This window comes from Pseudophryne corroboree, chromosome 8 (genome assembly GCF_028390025.1).
Source record: "Pseudophryne corroboree isolate aPseCor3 chromosome 8, aPseCor3.hap2, whole genome shotgun sequence".
In the NCBI taxonomy this organism is placed as follows: Eukaryota; Metazoa; Chordata; class Amphibia; order Anura; family Myobatrachidae; genus Pseudophryne; species Pseudophryne corroboree.
Genome location: NC_086451.1, coordinates 362,015,471 through 362,040,620, shown reverse-complemented (window position 1 = coordinate 362,040,620; position 25,150 = coordinate 362,015,471). Strand labels below are relative to the sequence as shown.

Below are 25,150 nucleotides of genomic sequence, written 5' to 3'. Positions count from 1 at the left end.
ACCCAGGCTAGGACTCCCTCTGGAATTGTGTCCATAGAATTGGCTGGAGATTTGGTGAATGCAGTGGAGTACAAGGTGTCCCTTTTAAGCATACAAATGCAAGCGTTTCAGGCAGGCAGGGAACAACTCCAATTTCTCCTCAAATGGTGATATCCAAGGGAAAAGCTTGTCCAATTGATGCCGTATGGGTTTAGAAAGTGCAAGTGTCCAACAGGAGTTAAGGGATTTCTTGAGGATGTGTCCGGCAGTCTCTAACTCAACGCGTTTCGCTGGTGTTGACACCCAGCTTCCTCAGGAGTGAGGAAGCTGGGTGTCAACCATCTATTGAGGAGTTATATGGATGTGCCGTTTTTATGATTAATTCCTGTTACTATAGGCATCTGTGTTTTTAAGATATTGTTCTTAATAAATTTATTGTATATTTTTTCAACATAACCTACCGTCCTTTATCTGTTTTAATTGTAGTATATTTAATTTACACAACTTAGCGCTGGTGACCACTAATTTCTCATCCCTTCAGATCAGGTGAAGGCAACAACTCTCCGTTTAGTGGTATAATCCCTCCTGGACTCCGGAGTGGTAGTGCCGGTGCCTCTGGCTCAGAGTGGCAGGGGGTACTATTCAACGCTGTTCCTAGTCCCCAAACCAAAAGGTTCCTCCCGGCCCATTCTCAAACTCAAAATTTGTGAGGGTCTCCCAAGTGTCGTATGGATACCCTTTGCTCTATTGTCCTGGCTTTGGAACCAGGGGGCTAAATGGTATCCCTGGATATACAGGATGCTTACCTGCATATCCCTATTGCCATGTCACATCAGCAATACCTGCGGTTTGCTATTGGCAATCTCTATTACCAATTCCGGGCCTTACCGTTTGGTTTGACCACGACTCCGCAAATTTTCACCAAGGTCATGGCAGTTATGATGGCTTCACTCAGCCGTCGGGGCATTCGGCTCCTGCCGTATCTGGATGACCTGCTGATCCTGGCCAATTCCCCAGAAGTTCTCCTCCGTCATTTGCATCTGACGGTCCAGTTTCTGCAAGCCCACGGTTGGCTCATCAACTGTAAGAAATCATCCCTGGTCACTGCCCAGAGCATGGTGCATCTGGGAGTGTTGTTGGACACACACAACCAGAGGTTGTTTTGTCAAAAGAAAAAGTCCTGAAGCTTCAGGACAAGATATGTTGCTTCCTCTCTCGTCTGCGTGTGTCGATACACTCGGCGATTCAAGTACTAGGCCTAGTGTCGGCTTTCGACATGGTGGAGTATGCTCAATTTCATTCCCGCCCTCTGTAGAAACTGATTCTTGCCAAGTGGGCCGGCCTGCCTCACCGGGTCAGGTCTCAAATGATCTCCTTGTCTCCGGAGGTCCATCTGTCACAGACCTGGTGGCTGCAGGACCAACGATTGAGCAGGGGTCGTCCCTTCTGGATCTCCAACTGGGTCCTTCTGACGACGGATGCCAGTCTGAGGGGTTGGGGCACAGTGTTGGAGCAACACTCTCTTCAGGGTCGGTGGACCAGGAAGGAGTCTCCTCCCGATAAACATTCTGGAATTGCGGGCAGTGTTCAATGCTCTGAAACTGGCCCGGCATCTGGTACTGAACAGGTCTGTTCAAGTACAATCAGACAACTACACCACGGTGGCATACATAAATCATCAAGGCGGCACTTGAAGCCGCATGGAAATGATGGAATTGTCAAAGATTCTTCAATTGGCGGAACGCCATCTGCCAGCCATATCGGTAGTGTTCATTCCGGGGGCCTCAACTGGGAAGCGGACTTCCTCAGTCATCAGGACATACATGCCAGAGAGTGGAGCATTCATCCAGAAGTATTTCAACTCCTAGTGGACAAGTGGGGCCTACCAGATGTAGACCTGATGGCGTCTCGACACAATCACATGGTTCCTGTCTTCGGAGCAAGAACAAGGGATCCTCAAGCGGCGTTCGTGGACGCACTGGCAATTTCATAGAACTTTCGACTACTGTACGTGTTCCCTTCGGTGTCTCTCCTGCCCAGAGTAGTGAGGAAGTTCAAGTAAGAAGGAGGAATCCTTCTTCTAATAGCTCCAGCATGGCCCAGACGGCATTGCTTCTCAGACCTACAGGGTCTCTCGCTAGAGCGTCCGCTTCTGCTTCCACTACAGTGCGTCCCCTCCCATAAGGATCTGCTTTAGGACATCCCCAATGTTATTTCCTGTGGAATACCAGTGTACCCCGCTGCAGAAAAGGAGATTTATGGTAAGAACTTAGCCTTGTTAAATCTCTTTCTGCGAGGTACACTGGATTCCACAGGGCGCCCACCCTGACGCACTTAGCTTCTTTGGGTTGGTATGGCATTAGCCGCTGATACCTTCTCCTGTCGTGAGAATGTGGTGTCTGTGGCTACTAACTGTTGTCGTCTCGTACCTGCTACTGCTTTGGACTGGTTGACAAAACTGAGCTCCTGTGAACAGAGGCGGGGTTATAGAGGAGGCGGCGCTGAGAATCTTGGGAACAGTCAAAGCTTTTAGACTGTTGGTGCCTCGGATCAAGATCCTACTCTACACCCCAATGTTATTCCCTGTGGAATCCAGTGTACCTTGCAGAAAGAGATTTAACAAGGGTAAGTTCTTACCATAAATCTCCTTTTTTCTGTGCATGGTAAATATTGACTGCTTTTGCATGTAGCCCATAAATGTTAAACAGCTTTAATTTTACACCGCACTTTAGATTTTAGCTTGAAAACAGTCCACCCAAATCTAAATTTCTCTTCTCGTTTCATCTGCCCCACTTGCAGTGCAACATGGTTTTGCCCAGTTGCTTGCTTTACTTAAAAACATGAATCAGGCCCCCTATATGAGCTTTGTCTGTAATGTAAGATCCTCCCTTCATTTTACCCCTGTGTCCTCAAACAATATCATACCCTCCAACTGTACCTTTTTAGTTGATATAGTACCGTTTTTTAATGGTTTGTACCGGCCAAAAAGGGCTTTGTACCGGGTTTTGTCATCACCCAATCCTATTAATTTGAAGATAAGAGATGTAAAATTAAGGGAAATGTTAACCATATTAACATCAACCCCAATCCAGCTGGAAATGGTTTCACTGAGTTTCTAACACCATGTCCATGCAGCTCATAGTAGTACCAGGGGGGCATGTATCAAATCTTCTAAAGAGGAAAACTGAAGGAGTTGCCTAAAACAACCAATCAGATTCTAACTATCATTTATTTAGCACATTCTATAAAAAGATAGATAGCACATTGATCCTTTGATAGGAAATTAGATCTATCACTGCCAGGGCCAGATTATAGGAGGGGCGACTGTGATACGAGTGTGATATGAAAGGGTGAGAGTGGGGTTTTCTGACTGACTTCCATTTTGTGCCGCAGTAACTATGCCACATAATGATAAGAGAATAACAAGGATGTTTGCCTCATGAAACAAGATGTTCTAGAAGAAGGATTCTTAGAAGAATAGACAAGGACTCATGTTGTTATTCACCTAGAATAGACAAGGACTTATGTTGTTATTTTCAGTATAGACAAGGACTCATGTTGTTATTTACAGTTAGATAAAATGTTTCAGAACCCCCGGAATGTACCCATATATGGATAGATCATGTTGTTGAACACGCGTTATGTTAACCAATCACAGTACTGCTTATGCTATTATTCACCAATCAGTGTAAGACATATGTTTTTTTAGTTTTGTATAAAGGACGGGGAATTTTAGGGGAATTTCGGAATCCACCTGAGACGCTAGCAGACGTGCTGCGTGTGAATACCGAATTTCCCCTTGAGACGATCGTCTTGGGATTCCCCGATCCAGAGTGCTCAAGTGACGCTACAATATTCGGTAAGAGATTGATGTAGTTTCTTGATATTATACCTATATTTATGATTATGTATTAATACTAGTGATGAGCGGGTTCGGTTCCTCGGAATCCGAACCCGCCCGAACTTCAGGTTTTTTTTACACGGGGCCGAGCGACTCGGATCTTCCCGCCTTGCTCGGTTAACCCGAGCGCGCCGGAACGTCATGATCCCGCTGTCGGATTCTCGCGAGGCTCGGATTCTATCGCGAGACTCGGATTCTATATAAGGAGCCGCGCGTCACCGCCATTTTCACACGTGCATTGAGATTGATAGGGAGAGGACGTGGCTGGCGTCCTCTTCGTTTAGACTAGAGTACTAGAGAGAGACACAAATTTTGGGGAGCATATTATTAGGAGGAGTACTACTTGCTGCTGATAGTGTGACCAGTGACCACCAGTTTAATTAATCCGTTCTCTGCCTGAAAAAAAACGATACACAGTGTGACACAGTCACATACCATATCTGTGCTCAGCCCAGTGTGCTGCATCATATGTAATACTGTATATCACTATCTGACTGTGCTGAGTGCTCACTGCTCACACAGCTTAATTGTGGGGGAGACTGGGGAGCAGTTATAGCAGGAGTACATATTTTAAGTACAGTGCACACTTTTGCTGCCAGAGTGCCACTGCCAGTGTGACTGACCAGTGACCACTGACCACCAGTATTGTGATTGTCTGCTGACCACCAGTATATTGTGATTGTCTGCCTGAAAAAGTTAAACACTCGTCGTGTGGTGTTTTTATAAACGCATTCTGCAGACAGTGTCCAGCAGGTCCGTCATTACATAATATATACCTGTCCGGCTGCAGTACTAGTGTGATATATATATATTTTAATTTTATCTCATTATCATCCAGTCTATATTAGCAGCAGACAGTACGGTAGTCCACGGCTGTAGCTACCTCTGTGTCGGCAGTCGCTCGTCCATCCATAATTGTATACCACCTACCCGTGGTTTTTTTTTCTTTCTATCTTCTTGATACTAGTAGCTTACTTTAGGAGTCTGCAGTGCTGAGTCTGACAGACAGTGTCCAGCAGGTCCGTCATTACATAATATATACCTGTCCGGCTGCAGTACTAGTGTGATATATATATATTTTAATTTTATCTCATTATCATCCAGTCTATATTAGCAGCAGACACAGTACGGTAGTCCACGGCTGTAGCTACCTCTGTGTCGGCAGTCGCTCGTCCATCCATAATTGTATACCACCTACCCGTGGTTTTTTTTTTCTATCTTCTTGATACTAGTAGCTTACTTTAGGAGTCTGCAGTGCTGAGTCTGACAGACAGTGTCCAGCAGGTCCGTCATTACATAATATATACCTGTCCGGCTGCAGTACTAGTGTGATATATATATATATTTTAATTTTATCTCATTATCATCCAGTCTATATTAGCAGCAGACACAGTACGGTAGTCCACGGCTGTAGCTACTTCTGTGTCGGCAGTCGCTCGTCATACATAAGTATACTAGTATCCATCCATCTCCATTGTTTACCTGAGGTGCCTTTTAGTTGTGCCTATTAAAATATGGAGAACAAAAATGTTGAGGTTCCAAAAATAGGGAAAGATCAAGATCGACTTCCACCTCGTGCTGAAGCTGCTGCCACTAGTCATGGCCGAGACGATGAAATGCCAGCAACGTCGTCTGCCAAGGCCGATGCCCAATGTCATAGTACAGAGCATGTAAAATCCAAAACACCAAATATCAGTAAAAAAAGGACTCAAAAATCTAAAATAAAATTGTCGGAGGAGAAGCGTAAACTTGCCAATATGCCATTTACCACACGGAGTGGCAAGGAACGGCTGAGGCCCTGGCCTATGTTCATGGCTAGTGGTTCAGCTTCACATGAGGATGGAAGCACTCAGCCTCTCGCTAGAAAAATGAAAAGACTCAAGCTGGCAAAAGCACAGCAAAGAACTGTGCGTTCTTCGAAATCCCAAATCCACAAGGAGAGTCCAATTGTGTCGGTTGCGATGCCTGACCTTCCCAACACTGGACGTGAAGAGCATGCGCCTTCCACCATTTGCACGCCCCCTGCAAGTGCTGGAAGGAGCACCCGCAGTCCAGTTCCTGATAGTCAGATTGAAGATGTCAGTGTTGAAGTACACCAGGATGAGGAGGATATGGGTGTTGCTGGCGCTGGGGAGGAAATTGACAAGGAGGATTCTGATGGTGAGGTGGTTTGTTTAAGTCAGGTACCCGGGGAGACACCTGTTGTCCGTGGGAGGAATAGGGCCATTGACATGCCTGGTGAAAATACCAAAAAAATCAGCTCTTCGGTGTGGAAGTATTTCAACAGAAATGCGGACAACATTTGTCAAGCCGTGTGTTGCCTTTGTCAAGCTGTAATAAGTAGGGGTAAGGACGTTAACCACCTCGGAACATCCTCCCTTATACGTCACCTGCAGCGCATTCATAATAAGTCAGTGACAAGTTCAAAAACTTTGGGCGACAGCGGAAGCAGTCCACTGACCAGTAAATCCCTTCCTCTTGTAACCAAGCTCACGCAAACCACCCCACCAACTCCCTCAGTGTCAATTTCCTCCTTCCCCAGGAATGCCAATAGTCCTGCAGGCCATGTCACTGGCAATTCTGACGAGTCCTCTCCTGCCTGGGATTCCTCCGATGCATCCTTGCGTGTAACGCCTACTGCTGCTGGCGCTGCTGTTGTTGCTGCTGGGAGTCGATGGTCATCCCAGAGGGGAAGTCGTAAGACCACTTTTACTACTTCCACCAAGCAATTGACTGTCCAACAGTCCTTTGCGAGGAAGATGAAATATCACAGCAGTCATCCTGCTGCAAAGCGGATAACTGAGGCCTTGGCATCCTGGGTGGTGAGAAACGTGGTTCCGGTATCCATCATTACTGCAGAGCCAACTAGAGACTTGTTGGAGGTACTGTGTCCCCGGTACCAAATACCATCTAGGTTCCATTTCTCTAGGCAGGCGATACCGAAAATGTACACAGACCTCAGAAAAAGAGTCACCAGTGTCCTAAAAAATGCAGCTGTACCCAATGTCCACTTAACCACGGACATGTGGACAAGTGGAGCAGGGCAGGGTCAGTACTATATGACTGTGACAGCCCACTTGGTAGATGTATGGACTCCCGCCGCAAGAACAGCAGCGGCGGCACCAGTAGCAGCATCTCGCAAACGCCAACTCTTTCCTAGGCAGGCTACGCTTTGTATCACCGGTTTCCAGAATACGCACACAGCTGAAAACCTCTTACGGCAACTGAGGAAGATCATCGCGGAATGGCTTACCCCAATTGGACTCTCCTGTGGATTTGTGGCATCGGACAACGCCAGAAATATTGTGTGTGCATTAAATATGGGCAAATTCCAGCACGTCCCATGTTTTGCACATACCTTGAATTTGGTGGTGCAGAATTATTTAAAAAACGAGAGGGGCGTGCAAGAGATGCTGTCGGTGGCCAGAAGAATTGCGGGACACTTTCGGCGTACAGGCACCACGTACAGAAGACTGGAGCACCACCAAAAACGCCTGAACCTGCCCTGCCATCATCTGAAGCAAGAAGTGGTAACGAGGTGGAATTCAACCCTATATATGCTTCAGAGGTTGGAGGAGCAGCAAAAGGCCATTCAAGCCTATACAATTGAGCACGATATAGGAGGTGGAATGCACCTGTCTCAAGCGCAGTGGAGAATGATTTCAACGTTGTGCAAGGTTCTGCTGCCCTTTGAACTTGCCACACGTGAAGTCAGTTCAGACACTGCCAGCCTGAGTCAGGTCATTCCCCTCATCAGGCTTTTGCAGAAGAAGCTGGAGACATTGAAGGAGGAGCTAACACAGAGCGATTCCGCTAGGCATGTGGGACTTGTGGATGGAGCCCTTAATTCGCTTAACAAGGATTCACGGGTGGTCAATCTGTTGAAATCAGAGCACTACATTTTGGCCACCGTGCTCGATCCTAGATTTAAAACCTACCTTGGATCTCTCTTTCCGGCAGACACAAGTCTGCTGGGGTTCAAAGACCTGCTGGTGAGAAAATTGTCAAGTCAAGCGGAACGCGACCTGTCAACATCTCCTCCTTCACATTCTCCCGCAACTGGGGGTGCGAGGAAAAGGCTCAGAATTCCGAGCCCACCCGCTGGCGGTGATGCAGGGCAGTCTGGAGCGACTGCTGATGCTGACATCTGGTCCGGACTGAAGGACCTGCCAACGATTACGGACATGTCGTCTACTGGCACTGCATATGATTCTCTCCCCATTGAAAGAATGGTGGAGGATTATATGAGTGACCGCATCCAAGTAGGCACGTCAGACAGTCCGTACTTATACTGGCAGGAAAAAGAGGCAATTTGGAGGCCCTTGCACAAACTGGCTTTATTCTACCTAAGTTGCCCTCCCACAAGTGTGTACTCCGAAAGAGTGTTTAGTGCCGCCGCTCACCTTGTCAGCAATCGGCGTACGAGGTTACTTCCAGAAAATGTGGAGAAGATGATGTTCATTAAAATGAATTATAATCAATTCCTCCGTGGAGACATAGACCAGCAGCAATTGCCTCCACAAAGTACACAGGGAGCTGAGATGGTGGATTCCAGTGGGGACGAATTGATAATCTGTGAGGAGGGGGATGTACACGGTGATATATCGGAGGATGATGATGAGGTGGACATCTTGCCTCTGTAGAGCCAGTTTGTGCAAGGAGAGATTAATTGCTTCTTTTTTGGTGGGGGTCCAAACCAACCCGTCATTTCAGTCACAGTCGTGTGGCAGACCCTGTCACTGAAATGATGGGTTGGTTAAAGTGTGCATGTCCTGTTTATACAACATAAGGGTGGGTGGGAGGGCCCGTGGGAGGGCCCAAGGACAATTCCATCTTGCACCTCTTTTTTCTTTAATTTTTCTTTGCGTCATGTGCTGTTTGGGGAGTATTTTTTTGAAGGGCCATCCTGCGTGACACTGCAGTGCCACTCCTAGATGGGCCAGGTGTTTGTGTCGGCCACTAGGGTCGCTTATCTTACTCACACAGCTACCTCATTGCGCCTCTTTTTTTCTTTGCGTCATGTGCTGTTTGGGGAGTGTTTTTTGGAAGGGCCATCCTGCGTGACACTGCAGTGCCACTCCTAGATGGGCCAGGTGTTTGTGTCGGCCACTAGGGTCGCTTAGCTTACTCACACAGCTACCTCATTGCGCCTCTTTTTTTCTTTGCGTCATGTGCTGTTTGGGGAGTGTTTTTTGGAAGGGCCATCCTGCGTGACACTGCAGTGCCACTCCTAGATGGGCCAGGTGTTTGTGTCGGCCACTAGGGTCGCTTAGCTTAGTCATCCAGCGACCTCGGTGCAAATTTTAGGACTAAAAATAATATTGTGAGGTGTGAGGTGTTCAGAATAGACTGAAAATTAGTGGAAATTATGGTTTTTGAGGTTAATAATACTTTGGGATCAAAATGACCCCCACATTCTATGATTTAAGCTGTTTTTTAGGGTTTTTTGAAAAAAACACCCGAATCCAAAACACACCCGAATCCGACAAAAAAAATTCGGTGAGGTTTTGCCAAAACGCGGTCGAACCCAAAACACGGCCGCGGAACCGAACCCAAAACCAAAACACAAAACCCGAAAAATTTCAAGTGCACATCTCTAATTAATACCTGATGAAAATACTATAAGAACTAATAAATTATTTACTATTGAGACATAAAAGTGTTGTTTGTTTTGCTGCATTAAAGTGTAAGCCTGTTCTGGGCAACAGTGAGCGCAGAATGTATTGAGCAATCTCACACACCCTAGTTTTATACAGCAAGACATTTTTGGCGTAGTCGGCAGGATCTATGTTTTCTTATATCTCGGTGTAGGATACTGATAGTGTAAAATGCTTTTGTACAGTGGTGGGTCCTGGCCAGACTTACCTCTGTGCAAAGTTTTGTCAATTGGCAGGTTGCCAAGTTTTCGCCGATATATAACATAACATAGCACGGTAAGGATGTTTCGTAAGAAAAATGCTGGAGCTGAGCAAATCACCATCCCAGGGTGGACTGAAAGTCCCTACAATATTATAGCACAGGAGTTATTAACGTCAGGTTTAGCAGAATCATGGGATGGTAAACTCAAGAATGCAGAACCCCTCGATGTTGTACGTGTACTTGAGGGGGTCCCTGCCAAGGCAGGTGATGTAATGGCGCTGGGAAGACGGTGCTGGATACTAGTATCAGCATACCGTAAAATGCACCAAAGATATGAGCAGTTACAATCACGTTATTTAGATATAGAACAAACAGTAATTGAACAACAAGGAAAGATAGGATTGTTACAGTGCAGCAATCAGATGTTATCAGAAAAAGCCCAGAAATACCAGATTGTTGCTGTCAAAGTAGCCCAGAACAAATATAAAAAGAGAAAGGGAAGGGTAAACACCCGAAAAGTACGAGCAATTATTGCTTCTGCCGATCTTCAATGGGATCCCGATACATGGGATGGTGATGTATGGGATAGTAGTAGTGAGGAGGAGGAAGAGGACAAGGGGGATGGGATCCTCCCAATCCTGTCATTGACCCTCCTGGGGCAAATGCCTGTCCTGTCTCGCACAGGCAATTAACTAAGGTTGCAGAAGGTGGAGGGCAGGCAGTCCTCAAAGAAAAAATGATACTGCAAGATTTCACTCAAAATGAAGTCATGGAACTATTGACCAAATTTTCACAACGCCCCGGGTAAGGCGTCCTTACCTGGCTGGTCCGTTTGGTAGAGGATGGCGCTGGAGGGGTTGATGTAGATAGACAAGATGTTGCAAAATTTGGAACCCTATCCAAAGATAGGACAATTATGAGGGACGCACAGTTATGGTTCGCCAGAGAGGGTAATGCTCAAGTACAAACTAATCTCTTAACTGTGGTTGCATATGGGGTAAATTCCCGGTACACTGATGAGATACCTACCTCTGACAAACCATGGACAACCCTCAGAGAGTGTATTCAACGATGTAAGGAAGAGGCTATGAAAGCCGCTGTGCTTTTAGAAGAAGCCGCTGAATATTTACAAGGAAGGGTTTCAGTAGCAGCTCGGGCTAGGCTCGTGAAGACAGCTCCCCCTGCATATAAGCCAGTGGTTCTGACATTATTAATTTCTATGACAGATCAAAGATGGGAAGATGTAATCGGTAAGATGCGGGAATTACAGGACATGGGAGAATGGAATAGGGATAGAGCGGAGTCAAACACTAGAGGAGGGAGTGGAGAAAAGGGATACAGACAAACCGGCAACGCAGATAATAGAGTATCCAGACGGGAAATGTTCCAAGCTCTTTTGAAAGCGGGAATAGATAAAGAAACCATAGATGGGAAAGATATTCCCTATTTATGGAAATTGTATAAGCAAAAAATTTTGTCAGGCAAGAAAATTGCTTTTGCAGGGAATACCAGTGAGAAAAAGGTAAAAGAATTTAGGGATCAAGAAAAAGCAATTAAGGGAGGAAAATTGCCTGACTGGGAGATGTTTGAAAAATTATATCCCTGGGAGGATATTGCCGCTAAAGTAGCAACACGTTTGAAGCCTACTGCTCCTCCCAAGGAACAAGAAGATTCAGAGGGTGATGCATAGGTAAGAGAGACCTTATGTCAAATTAGGAATCCATTGGTCACGGGGCAATGTACAAGAGGTCCTCGCGTTAATTGACACAGGGGCGGAGGCTACCCTAATATATGGAAATCCCAATAGATTTAAAGGACCCCGAATTAAAATTGCAGGGTTGGGGGGTCGAGTAACTGAAGGGGTACAGGTGGAAATACCTCTAAAAATAGGAAATTTACCTATTAAGAAATGCCGAGTACTAATAGTACCCATTAGAGAATATATTATAGGCATTGATGTTTTAAAAGGACTGACCCTTTATTTAGATACAGGAAAATTTAGTTTTGGAGTCAGAAGTAATTGTATTCAGGCCAGACCTATTGTGGTGGGAAAAGTAAAAATGCCCCCAGTACATGTCCCACCTGCAACTAAATTAATTGCAATGAAACAATATCGTATACCGGGGGGCCATCAAGAAATAAGCGAAACCATTAAAGAATTAATGGATACAGGCGTGGTACGATATACCACTACTGCTTGGAATAATCCGGTATGGCCAGTGAAAAAGAGCGATGGCTCCTGGCGCATGACTGTGGATTATAGAGAACTGAATAAATATACACCCCCATTGACAGCCGCGGTACCGGACACAATAACTATTATAGAACAAATACAGGTGCATCCAGGGACCTGTTATGCCGTAATAGATCTGGGCAATGATTTTTTTACAATACCCATAGAAGAAAAGGCGCAGGATCAATTTGCCTTTTCCTGGATGGGTCGACAATACACTTTTTGTCGTCTGCCTCAGGGCTGGATACACAGCCCTACTATATGTCAGAGAGTAGTAGGGGAACATCTAGATGAGTTCAAATTACCTACAGATATGCAGATATCACATTATATCGATGATATAATGATTCAAGGAAATACTAAAGAACAGGTCAAAGAACAATTAGACTTGTTAATAGAACGCATGAAAAATAAAGGGTGGGAGATTAATCCCGCCAAGGTGCAGGGACCTGCACAAGCTGTGAAGTTTTTGGGGATACAGTGGAATAAAGGACATAGGGAAATCCTCCCTAAAGCCAGGCAGAAGATCCTAGATTTCCCCACCCCCACAAACAAACAAGAAACCCAATCCTATATTGGGCTGTTTGGCTTTTGGAGGCAGCATATTCCTCATTTAGGACAGTTACTTTCCCCCTTGCGAAAGGTAACACGCAAGAAATATGCATTTACTTGGGGGGAGGAACAGCAACAGGCATTTGAAGATGCCAAGCAAGCAATTCAACAAGCAGTAGATTTGTGGCCCATGGAAGATGGAGAGGTAGAATTACATGTATCAGCACAAGAGCAATATGCTACTTGGTCACTGTGGCAAAAGCAAAGTGGCAAGAGAGTGCCACTAGGATTTTGGAACAGAAAATTACCCGATGCAGGAGAAAAGTACACTCCTTTGGAGCAACAGTTACTAGCTTGCTATTGGGCATTAGTGGATACTGAACAGTTAACAATAGGACACTCTGTATTGATGAGACCACGCATACCAATTATGCAATGGATAATGTCTAATCCAAAGTAAAATAGGATAGGGCATGCCCAAGAACAGAGTATTATAAAATGGAAATGGTATATTTCAGAAAGGGCAAAACAGGGAGAGGGAGGTGTGGCATCCTTACATGAAAAAATTGCAGATATTCCAGTAGATGGAGTGAGTACAGCTTCTCCTCAAGAACAACTGGAGGAATCACCAGTAAAATGGGGTAAACCTTATTCTGAGTTAAGCGACAAATCTCAATGTCACACATGGTTTACAGATGGATCTGCACGTTATGTTGCGGGAAGAAGAAAGTGGAGATCAGTTGCGTTTAATCCCCGCATGTCTAAGACATTAGAAATAGAAGAGGAAGGAAAGAGTAGCCAATATGCCGAATTATTTGCAGTATATTTGGCCCTTAGACAGGAAATTGGAGGTGAATGTAATATTTATACTGATTCATGGTCAGTAGCCAATGGATTAGCCACATGGATGATGAGCTGGAAGAAACATGATTGGAAAATTCATGGGAAAGAGTTATGGGGAAAGGAAGTCTGGCAGGACATTGAAGTTATCACTAAACAAACAAAAGTAACTGTATTCCATGTTGATGCACATGTACCATTAGACTCACTTGAACGTTTGTTTAATTCACAAGCAGGTGCACAAGCCGCCATTGCTAAGTCATCTCATGAGCCAGTGGCAGGAGAGACGAAGGAATTGGAATCATGGTTGCAGGGTACAGCACTTTGGGCACACCAAAAGAGTGGACATCTGGGAGAAAAGACAACTTACAGGTGGGCGCAAGAAAGGGGTATTCCCCTCACATTGGACATTGTGAAATCTGTGATTTTACGGTGTCCCTTGTGTCAACACTCCCAAAAGAGGGAAGTGCCCCATACTGTAATGGGCCATATTGGAAGAGGTAAGTTGCCTGGACAAATCTGGCAGATGGACTTTATTGGACCCCTGCCAGAAAGTCGAGGGTGTAAATTTGCATGTACAGCAGTAGATACATACTCAGGATTAATGGTAGCTTTCCCCTGTAAGACTGCTACACAATGGAGTACTATTAGGACACTTGAGATTATAGTACAATATTATGGTATGCCCTTACAGATTCAAACAGACAATGGTAGCCATTTTACAGGACAACAAGTAAAAGACTATGCTCAGGAACATAATATTGAGTGGTTATACCACATGCCCTATTACCCGCAGGCGGCAGGGTTAATAGAAAGAATGAATGGGTTACTAAAATCCACCCTAAAAAAAGGTTAATGGGTCTGAGAAGTTTGGACAATGGAGAGATAATTTGTCAGGAGCTTTACAGATTATTAACAATCGACCATTGACAGAATCCACAACTCCTCTAATGAGGATGCTGACCCCTAATTTGTTCATAAAGGCAGCCCACAAAGTAGAAAGCTTGATCTATTGGAAAATAGATGAGAAGGCCATAGAACCATATAGAGCTACCCCTATGTCAGCAGGGTTAGATATATATGCAATAAACCCCGACATTATTGTACCTTATGGAGTCAAGGTTATCCCTACTGGAATAGGTTGTAAGATGCCTCCAAATCATTATGGTCAGTTGTCAACCCGCTCAAGTATGGCAAAGAATGGGATAATAGTGTTAGGAGGGGTAATTGATCCCGATTATCAAGGAGAAATCAAAGTGATTGTGATGAATCTAGGGCCGGATCCCTGTATAATTCGTGAAGGGGACAGGGTGGCGCAATTACTGGTGATACCCATTCTGATAGAACCGATACAGCTAGGACAGGCCCCTACTGAACTTACTGTTCGGGGTGACAAAGGTTTTGGTTCATCTGACACAGTCAATGTAGGAGCAAAAATTTGGGTACAGAAGCCTCAAGGGCCGCCTGAACCGGCTGAGGTTATAGCTGTGGGAAAAGACCGAGTACTCTTAATAATGAAACCAGGACAAGAGAAATGGGAATATGTACCTCAAGAAAAATGTTATTTGCGAGAGTAACTTACACTGATTTTGTACCTATAGATTGTCGTGAGGCTCAGTCTTGGAATCCTTGGAATTGTATTATTGGTCGTCCCCTCTAGTACATGGACACCTGGATTGAAGATAGAGAAACGAGAGTTGCATACTGTACGGTGGGGATGGAACAATGCCACCAAACCAAGAACCCAAGATAATTTCACTTGTCAGGCCAATCAGCGCTGTACTAATATAGTAAATATAACAATTCCAGGAACGATGTGGGCTGGACCGCCTGATCCACAAAGAAACAGATATCGACCTACATTTGCCTTACATCAGTCAGAAGGCAACATCACAATTAATGCTGCAGTAAATATAAGTTGCTGCTCCAAACCTTATAGGTTCCAATTTCTCCCTAAAGAAGAGAAGAATAAAGAATACAAGAATTGTTCTAAACAAGGAGCAACCACATTTCGGTTAGCCGTAAAAGACGTTTTAATTTTGGTATGTCATAATGCTACTGAAATAAAAAATCGAACGTGGTGGGCACAAGATTTAATGTTTATTGATATTAATGCATCACGAATCGATATTGGACATGTTAAAAGATTACCATCTACATGTGAAAATGTAGGTACACAAGCTCAAAAGACTGTGTTAGTCACACAAGTTGTTTTCCCTCCCAATAATAGACAATGTATATCCCGGCAACGACGTGCCTGGTATGATACATTGTTGGGAGAATATGGGACTCTAACAGGAGTATTAAATGGAATAGATATTGAAACATTAGCCAATAGAATGCATAGCGCTGGTAGTAAATTAAATGACGGACTTACATTACAAGCAAAATGGATGCCCACTATTTTTGAGCCAGCCAAAATATCGGCTGGAATAGATACTTTAATGAACCAGCTAATTAATGCTAGTAATGATTTTGCTGTTGGATTTGACACCAACATTACTAAATTTATAAATTGGACCGTCTGTACACTACAGACTATGTATGAGCAACAACAAAAAGGCGTTATGCAAACTATGCTAATGACCGGAAATGAACAAGTATGGAGAACAATTTTTAATACAAGTGTGTCCTGGGACGCTTGGATACACTTGGAAGCTGCTAAAATGATTTGTAATGACACCGTATGCCAATGTATTTTAACTATGTATAATGTAACCAAAGTTATTCAAATGTGTAAATATATTGTAATGCCTTTGTTGTTAGGACCATCTGGTGAAGAATGGTACTGGTTCCCCACTATGAAAGGAGAATATATAGATGAGAATAATAGAACTCATGATTTGAGTATTTGTACACCCACTTTACAAGGCAAGATATGTAGAGTACAATCTGCAGTTTATGAACCTTGCTTATTAGAGAATGGAGTAAATTTATGTAAATGGATAGTTTTACCTTTGTCATATACAATGATGATGGAGGTAGCCCCACAGGAAGTATGTTTGGTAACTGATACACCAGCCATACCTGGAATGGTAGTTCCATTTTCCGGATGTATTAGTAATGTTAGTTCCTTAACCTGGGAAAATTAGACATTTATATTGTATGCTGACCGTGAAGAACATGTTACAAAATATTGGAGTCCACAAAATTTAAGTATTCCCCAATGGGATTTGAAGTTAGATAAACTACATAAAATTATGAAACAATCCAAAGTTATTGAAGATCATATCAAATATCTAAACCAATCTATTGTAACTCATCAAGTGACAACAACAATAATTGCTGATCAATTACAGAAAATTGGTTCTGATGTCCAGGATGCAACTTCTCATCATTGGTGGGACTTGTTTACTGGATATTCTCCGTCTGCATCCAATATGCTAAATTTTCTGGTACATCCTGTTCTCATATTGTGTATAATAATAATAATTTTATCTATTTGGAACTGTGTGGTATTTTACCGCATATGTTGTAAACGACAAAAGGTTGTAATGGCAAGTTATGCGTTATAATTGGAATCAGTCAAGGGCCGTTTGTGATACGAGTGTGATATGAAAGGGTGAGAGTGGGGTTTTCTGACTGACTTCCATTTTGTGCCGCAGTAACTATGCCACATAATGATAAGAGAATAACAAGGATGTTTGCCTCATGAAACAAGATGTTCTAGAAGAAGGATTCTTAGAAGAATAGACAAGGACTCATGTTGTTATTCACCTAGAATAGACAAGGACTTATGTTGTTATTTTCAGTATAGACAAGGACTCATGTTGTTATTTTCAGTTAGATAAAATGTTTCAGAACCCCCGGAATGTACCCATATATGGATAGATCATGTTGTTGAACACGCGTTATGTTAACCAATCACAGTACTGCTTATGCTATTATTCACCAATCAGTGTAAGACATATGTTTTTTTTAGTTTTGTATAAAGGACGGGGAATTTTAGGGGAATTTCGGAATCCACCTGAGACGCTAGCAGACGTGCTGCGTGTGAATACCGAATTTCCCCTTGAGACGATCGTCTTGGGATTCCCCGATCCAGAGTGCTCAAGTGACGCTACAATATTCGGTAAGAGATTGATGTAGTTTCTTGATATTATACCTATATTTATGATTATGTATTAATACCTGACGAAAATACTATAAGAACTAATAAATTATTTACTATTGAGACATAAAAGTGTTGTTTGTTTTGCTGCATTAAAGTGTAAGCCTGTTCTGGGCAACAGTGAGCGCAGAATGTATTGAGCAATCTCACACACCCTAGTTTTATACAGCAAGACAGCGACCTTCCTGGGTTTCCCCCCACACACTGCCGCAGTTCCCCAGGGTCTGTCCATGTCAGGCCTTCTCAGATCTTCACGTCTGTATTCTCCTCACTGGGGTGGGAACCTCAGCGAGAGCCGGCTTCCCTGGACTCCTGCCCAGTGACCCTAGCTACTAATCAGGTAGGGGTAATTTTCCTGGGTTTCTGGTGTAAATAGTATACACCACCCACGTGAAGCCGCATCGCTGTAGCCGGGACATTACACTCAAACGGTGGCGCAGGCTGAAGACAGTAAAAAAATGCAGAGCTCACAACGTCAGTGCTCCCATCACCATAGGCAAACGCAGGGGGGGTTTCCGGTTGCACAGAAACCCCCCTTCTCTTGGCAAGTGCCTCATATTATGACAATAGCAATGGTATATAATACAGTTACAAGAGCTGCAGCCACATTATGCAGTTTAAGGGACAGAGCTAATGCACATACCGAATAGTAGCAGCTTCTCCTAGCAAGATTGCTGTGAGTGGATCCTCAATCAGTGCACTGGACCAGAGAGTCGCTACTAGGAAGTAGAGACAGGAGCCTTATCATGAGGTGGGAGAATTTTTGCTTAGAAAGTGCAGTATTGCTTCTATTATGTTTTTATATTAATTTATTATGGTATGTTTAACCTTTTCCTGACCACTTATTTATATTATTTAAATGTTTGATACAGCCTATACTAGAGACCATCTACAGTAAGAGACCACCTATACTGTTAGATATTAATACTTTATTCTATACAGTATCCAGTATATAAAAAGACCAATGTTTACATTAATGTCCAGGGTCATTACTAGGTTCTTCTGCCACTCGCCCAGACTCCCAAACTTGCTCTAATATTCCGCAGAGTGAGAGAGGAGATTGTAGACTTCATTTGGAAACCCCCTCTAGAGATCCTGCGTTTGCCACTGATCACCAAGGCAATGAATATATAGCCAGCAATACTATAAAAATACAAAAACATTACACAAAAACATTGGCCAATGATTACCTCTGATAGTAATCTTAATTTGATTTCCTCCTCTATTATTCCTTGTTATAGTAGGGGGAGGAATTTGAGAGATATATTGGTAAAAAAACGATAATATGGGCCAGGGTAAAGCGACTAAAAGTAATTTTTTTATCAAACAAAAGGAATGGTTGCTACAAATGTTCGTTTACCACTTGTAATTATATGATTCGAGGTTATAAATTTTATCACACTCACTCGGGATTTGAGTATAACATCCGACACCACTTAACGTACAATACCACGTATGTGGTGTATCAGCTAATATCTCCTTGGGGTTTGTCTTTTATAGGCAAAATACAATGTAAATTCAGAGAGCGCATGACTGCACATTGCTCTGCAATTCATGCAGCCAGTTCAAGTGGGAATAGTGAACAGTTGGTGGCACGCCATTTTTATGAATATAAACACAATCTGACTAGCCTCAAATATCGTATGATTGATCACATTCCCCCACTTCCTAGAGGGGGTGATCGGAATTTGCCGTTATTACAGTGCGAAACCAGGTGGATACATAGGCTGGATGTTATCTTTTTTGGGGCTTAATGAACATCTTCCACTATCATGTTTTGCTAAGTAATGTAGTATCTCTTTTGTACAATGTTTTTTTTTTGATGTTGCTAAATGTATCACAATGTGACTTTGGCATTGTAACAGTTTGAAATGTACATCTCCTATATAATAGCTCAGCGTGACAGTGTGTATAATGCTGGGCGTGGCTAGGAGCTCTCATTGGGTTAGTGGCAGGTCTATCACACCTAGTCCACAGCTGATTGGGCGAGAAACGGCCTCCCACACAGGTTACATCCAATGGGAGGCTCTGCCCTTTGGCTGCTGCGTGTTCCCAGAGCAGGATTAACAATGGGGCTGATGGAGCTGCAGCTCCAGGACCACATTCCAAAATAGGCCCACTGCATCTGCAGTAACATACCCTCCAACACTTTACACATCAAAATTGGTACAATTTTGAAAAGGGGGCGTGACCACGGGTAAAGTGGCATGACCACGCCCCTTTTTAATATACTTTCAATGAATGTTTGGAGATGCACTAAATAAACTACAGCTCCCAGCAGCCCTTAGCGCCGAAACATTCCGGCAGCTACGGCTGCTGGGAGCTGTAGTGTATTGAGTGCATCTTCTTCCATGTAATGCGGCGTGTTGGGACACCGGCACTAACAATAGTGACTGGCTGCTTAGCTGCTCTGCGAGTCTCTGGGAGAGCCACTGCCAAAGGGAGGACAGCAGCTTAGCTGCTTCCAGGAAGAGAAGCAGGAGAAGCACTACCTGCCGCTCCCCCACCCACTGCACCACCGCACCCGCCCCTCCCACACCCCCGGTTGTAATGTCCCGGATACGGTGTTACGGCTTCATATATATATACGCCCTAATCCCCTCTACCCACAGCTTAACCCTAGCCTCCGCCCGTCCCATTCCGCAGCCTAACCCTCCTGGTCAGCGCCTTCATGAGTGGTGTATACTATTTAAGATAAGACACTCGTATTTCATTTTTATCCTGATGACGAAACGCATTGGTACTGACTGTACCTCCTTAATGGACAGACAAGCTCATTTGACTTTTAACTTTTGTACGTGTGATACCTGCACTTGCTGCTGGAGTTTTATGTTCTATATTTTTTAATTAAAACTGTATTCTATTTTAAGAAATTTGCTTTCAATATGCCTTTGTGGGACTAACTGTGCCCCTAAATAGAAGCAAATGCCTCCATATACGGTTTTTATGGTATACACTATGGTTAATTGTCTTTGCTTTTATTTCATATACCTATACCTGTGTGTCATCTTCAATCGAAGATTCCTTGAGCAAGTCAATAGGTTTATGTACATTACTCTATCCACAAAGGGTGAATTAACCCACTACTGTTGAATTTTGACACTAGTAGGCGCTCACCTGTGCTCGAGCATACTGAACAGGGGCTGCCACTCATCATTATATGAGGAGTATCTTCTATTGATGTATCTATATGGAACTACTTGTATTTGTGTTATATTTTTCATGTCACATACACGTAAATTGTGCTATTCTCCCATCTATCTATCTATCTATCTATCTATCTATCTATCTATCTATCTATCTATCTATCTATCTAGGGCTTCCGTTTCTAATATATTGGGGCACTGCATTGGTAAGCCATCAATAAGTAGATCTTAGTAACTGTTTTGTAGCCCATTTACATTTGGATGTATGTAATTTTAATGACATGAAGGGCCAGTGCAATGCACTTAGAATGGTATGAAAAGCAGGGAGGAGTTGGGCTGGAGAGGTGCTCTCCCCACTCTGCTACCTTGCTGCTGTCTAGTCCACTGTTGCTGCCGGCCACCGCTGCGCCTGTCAAGCTGTGTGCATGAACCGTGGCTCTTCGGTCTCCAGTCTCCTCCCCACTCTCTGCTCGTCAGTGCCAGATATCCCCCCCCCCCCTTTAACTCATTATAGCAATATCTATGGTCTGTGCCTCCAGCTCTGGATAGCTTGATTCAGGGGCTTCCAGGAGCATCATCAGCACCCCCTAGTCACTGGCGTATCTATAATGGGTGCAGTGTGTGCGATGCACACAGGCCCCCTGGTCCAGAGGGGGCCCACACCGCACACACTGCACCCATTTCTTCTACACTTACTTTTCCGGCGTCCATCGGCGACTATGTGTGGGGCCCCTCCTCTCCCATAGCCGTCACCGCCTCTGCTAGCGCGCTGAGTGCTAGAGACTCTGGCACAGTGCCAGAGTCTACAGTACATGCGCAGGACTCCGGAAAAATGGCACGTGCCCATTTCTCTTACGTCCTAGAGGATGCTGGGGACTCTGTAAGGACCATGGGGTATAGACGGGCTCCGCAGGAGATAGGGCACCTAAAAAGAACTTTGACTATGGGTGTGCACTGGCTCCTCCCTTTATGCCCCACCTCCAGACCTCAGTTAGATCTTGTGCCCAGAGGAGAATGGGTGCACTGCAGAGAGCTCTCCAGAGTTTTCTGTGGAAAAAGAATTTTGTTAGGTTTTTTATTTTCAGGGAGTCCTGTTGGCAACAGGCTCCCTGCATCGCGGTACTGAGGAGAGAGAAGCAGAGCTGGCTTGTCAAGTTGGGCACTGCTTCTAAGGCTACTGGACACCATTAGCTCCAGAGGGAGTCGGAACACAGGTCTCACCTGGGGTTCGTCCCGGAGCCGCGCCGCCGTCCTCTTCACAGATGCCGAAGATAGAAGCCGGATAGAGAAGGCAGAAGACATCTTAGGCGGCAGAAGACATCAGATCTTCATGAGGTAAGGCGCGCAGCGGTAAGCTGCGTGCCATTGCTCCCAGTCACACACACACAGAGCAGCACTGAAGGGTGCAGGGCGCAGGGGGGAGGGGGGGGGGCGCCATGGGCAGCAATAAACCTCACATTTTGGCACAAATACAGTTGGATTAGACTGCGGAGGCAGTAAATCTATGATCCCCTGCCATTTATGGAAAAACCACTGGGACCGAAGCCCGCCGTCGGGTGGGCGGGGCTTGATCCTCAGCACTAACCAGCGCCATTTTCTCCACAGAAGCTGCATGAGGAAAACGCTGGCTCCCTGGTTTCTCCCCTGCTGAACTTCACAGGCTGGAAAAAAGAGGAGGGGGGCACATTAGCGACGCAGTGAGTGAGAATTGGCATATTATATATAAAAAAGTGCTATCTGGACATATTTTCTCCAGTGTTTTTAAGCGCTGGTGTGTGCTGGCATACTCTTTCTCTGTGTCTCCTTAGGACCTGGTTGGGGTTTTGTCCCCTTATAGGTTAATCCCTGTGTGTGTGGGGGGTCGGTACGTGTGTGTCGACATGTCTGAGGCGGAAGGCTTCTCCAAGGAGGAGGTGGAGCAAATGAGTGGTGTCCCCCCGTCGGTTGTGCCGACTCCAGATTGGATGGACATTTGGCATATGTTGAATGCAAGTGTGGCATCTTTACATAAAAGGCTTGATAAGGCTGATTTAGGGGGGACATCAGGGGGTCAATCCTCAGATTGGACCGACTCACAGGGCCCGTCGGGGTCTCAAAAGCGTCCCTTAACACAGGACACTACTACCGACACGGATTCTGATTCCAGTGTTTACTATGATGAAGTAAAATTGCACCCTAGGGTGACTAAAACCATTCAGTGTATGATTGTGGCAATAAGGGATGTGTTGCATATTGTGGATGAACCCTCGGTCCCCGACACAAGGGTACACATGTTTAAGGAAAAGAAACAGATTATTAACTTTCCCACATCTCATGAATTAAATTAATTATTTGGAAAAGCTTGGGAGACTCCGGATAAGAGACCGCAGATCCCCAAAAGAATTTATATGGCATATCCTTTCCCTAAGCAGGACAGGGAGATTTGGGAATCACCCCCCACTGTGGACAAGGCCCTGACGCGCTTGTCCAAGAAAGTGGTGCTACCGTCTCCTGACACAGCGGCCCTTAAGGACCCTGCAGATCGCAGGCAAAAAACTACCTTAAAGTGTATTTATTCTCATACGGGTGCTGTGCTAAGACCGACAATTGCGTCGGCATGGGTGTGTAGCGCAATTGCAGCTTGGACAGATGAGCTGACAGATCAATTTGATAATATGGATAAGGATACTATATTCCTAACTCTAGCCCATATTAAGACGCAGTCTTATTTATGAGGGATGCTCAAAGGGACATTGGATTGCTAGCTTCTAGGGCCAATGTCATGTCTATCTCGGCGAGAAGATCCTTATGGACTCGCCAATGGACGGGTGATGCGGATTCCAAGAAACATATGGAAGTACTACCCTACAAGGGTGATGTATTGTTTGGGGCTGGGCTGACGGACCTGGTTTCCACAGCTACAGCAGGTAAGCCAGAGGTAAGGGCAGAGGCAAGAGAGCACCTGCTTCGGCAGGTGCCCAGGAAACAAAGTCCTCCCCGGCTGCTCCGAAACCCACAGCATGACGCTGGGGCTCCCCTGAGGGAGTCCACACCGGTGGGGGCACGTCTTCGACTTTTCAGTCAGGCCTGGGTCAGTTCGGACCTGAATCCCTGGGTGTTGGAAATAGTTTCCCAGGGTTACAAATTGGAATTCGAGGAGGTGCCCCCGCGCCGATTTTTCAAATCGTCCCTACCAGCTTCCACATCGGAAAGGAATGTAGTGTTAGCTGCAATTCAAACGCTGTGTATACAGCAAGTGATAATCAAGGTTCCCCTGCACCAGCAGGGAAGAGGTTACTATTCAACCCTATTTGTGGTCCCGAAACCGGACGGTTCGGTCAGACCTATTTTGAATCTGAAATCCCTAAACCTGTACATAAGAAGATTCAAATTCAAAATGGAATCTCTCAGAGCGATAATAGCCAACATGGAGGAGGGGGAGTTTATGGTGTCTCTGGACATAAAGGATGCATACCTTCATGTCCCCATATATGCCCCCCATCAGGAATACCTGAGATTCGCTGTACAGGATTGTCATTACCAATTTCAGACGTTGCCGTTTGGACTCTCCATGGCCCTGAGGATTTTCACCAAGGTAATGGCGGAAATGATGGTGGTCCTGCGCAAGCATGGAGTCACAATTATCCCATACTTGGACGATCTCCTGATAAAAGCGAGATCAAGGGAGAAATTGCTGAACAGTGTGGCGCTCTCGTTAAGAGTGCTCCAGCAACACGGTTGGATTCAGAATCTACCGAAGTCACAGTTGATTCCGACAACTCGACTACCGTTCCTAGGTGTGATACTGTATACGGAACAAATGAAGGTCTTCCTCCCAATAGAGAAAGCCCAAGACATACAGAACATGGTCAGAGACCTGCTAAAACCGAAAAGGGTGTCAGTTCACCAATGCACTCGAGTTCTGGGGAAAATGGTGGCGGCCTACGAGGCCATTCCCTTCGGAAGGTTCCATGCAAGGACTTTTCAATGGGACCTTCTGGACAAGTGGTCCGGGTCCCATCTGCACTTACATCGGAAAATAACTCTGTCCCCAGGGACCAGAGTGTCGCTCCTGTGGTGGTTGCAAAGTGCTCACCTCCTGGAGGGTCGCAGGTTCGGAATTCAGGATTGGATCCTGGTTACCACGAACGCGAGCCTCCGAGGATGGGGAGCGGTCACACAGGGAAAAAAAATTCAGGGTCTTTGGTCAGACCAGGAGTCCTGTCTACACATCAATGTGTTGGAACTCAGGACCATTTACAACGGCCTTCGACAAGCGGAGAGTTTTCTTCGAAACCTACCGGTTCTGATTCAATCAGACAATGTCACAGCAGTGGCTCATGTGAACCGCCAAGGCGGGACAAAAAGCAGAGTCGCGATGGCGGAAGCCACAAGGATTCTTCACTGGGCGGAAAATCATGTAAGCGCTCTGTCAACTGTCTTCATTCCGGGAGTGGACAACTGGGAAGCAGACTTCCTCAGCAGACACGATCTCCATCCAGGAGAGTGGGGACTTCATCAAGAAGTCTTTGCAGACGTAACACGTCTTT

At 45.0% G+C, this 25,150-nt stretch overlaps 1 protein-coding gene across 4 annotated transcripts in view; it reads left to right on the top strand.

Annotated features, from left to right (window-relative positions):
• Window positions 1-3,310: 3,310 nt before the first annotated feature.
• LOC134949134 (uncharacterized) overlaps window positions 3,311-25,150 on the top strand; it is a 133,394-nt gene continuing 111,554 nt past the window's right edge. For 2 of the 4 annotated variants that reach the window (XR_010183111.1, XR_010183110.1), the window contains exons 1-3: window positions 3,311-3,838; window positions 13,598-13,736; window positions 14,966-17,436. Coding sequence is in view for 2 of the 4 variants with exons in the window: in XM_063937542.1 (XP_063793612.1) it covers window positions 13,668-13,736; window positions 14,966-16,456 (1,560 nt within the window). In the remaining 2 variants the exon portion in view is untranslated. Of the gene's footprint in view, window positions 3,839-13,597; window positions 13,737-14,965; window positions 17,548-25,150 lie in introns of those variants that run through there. The other 2 variants (XM_063937542.1, XM_063937541.1) reach the window with 2 other exon arrangements.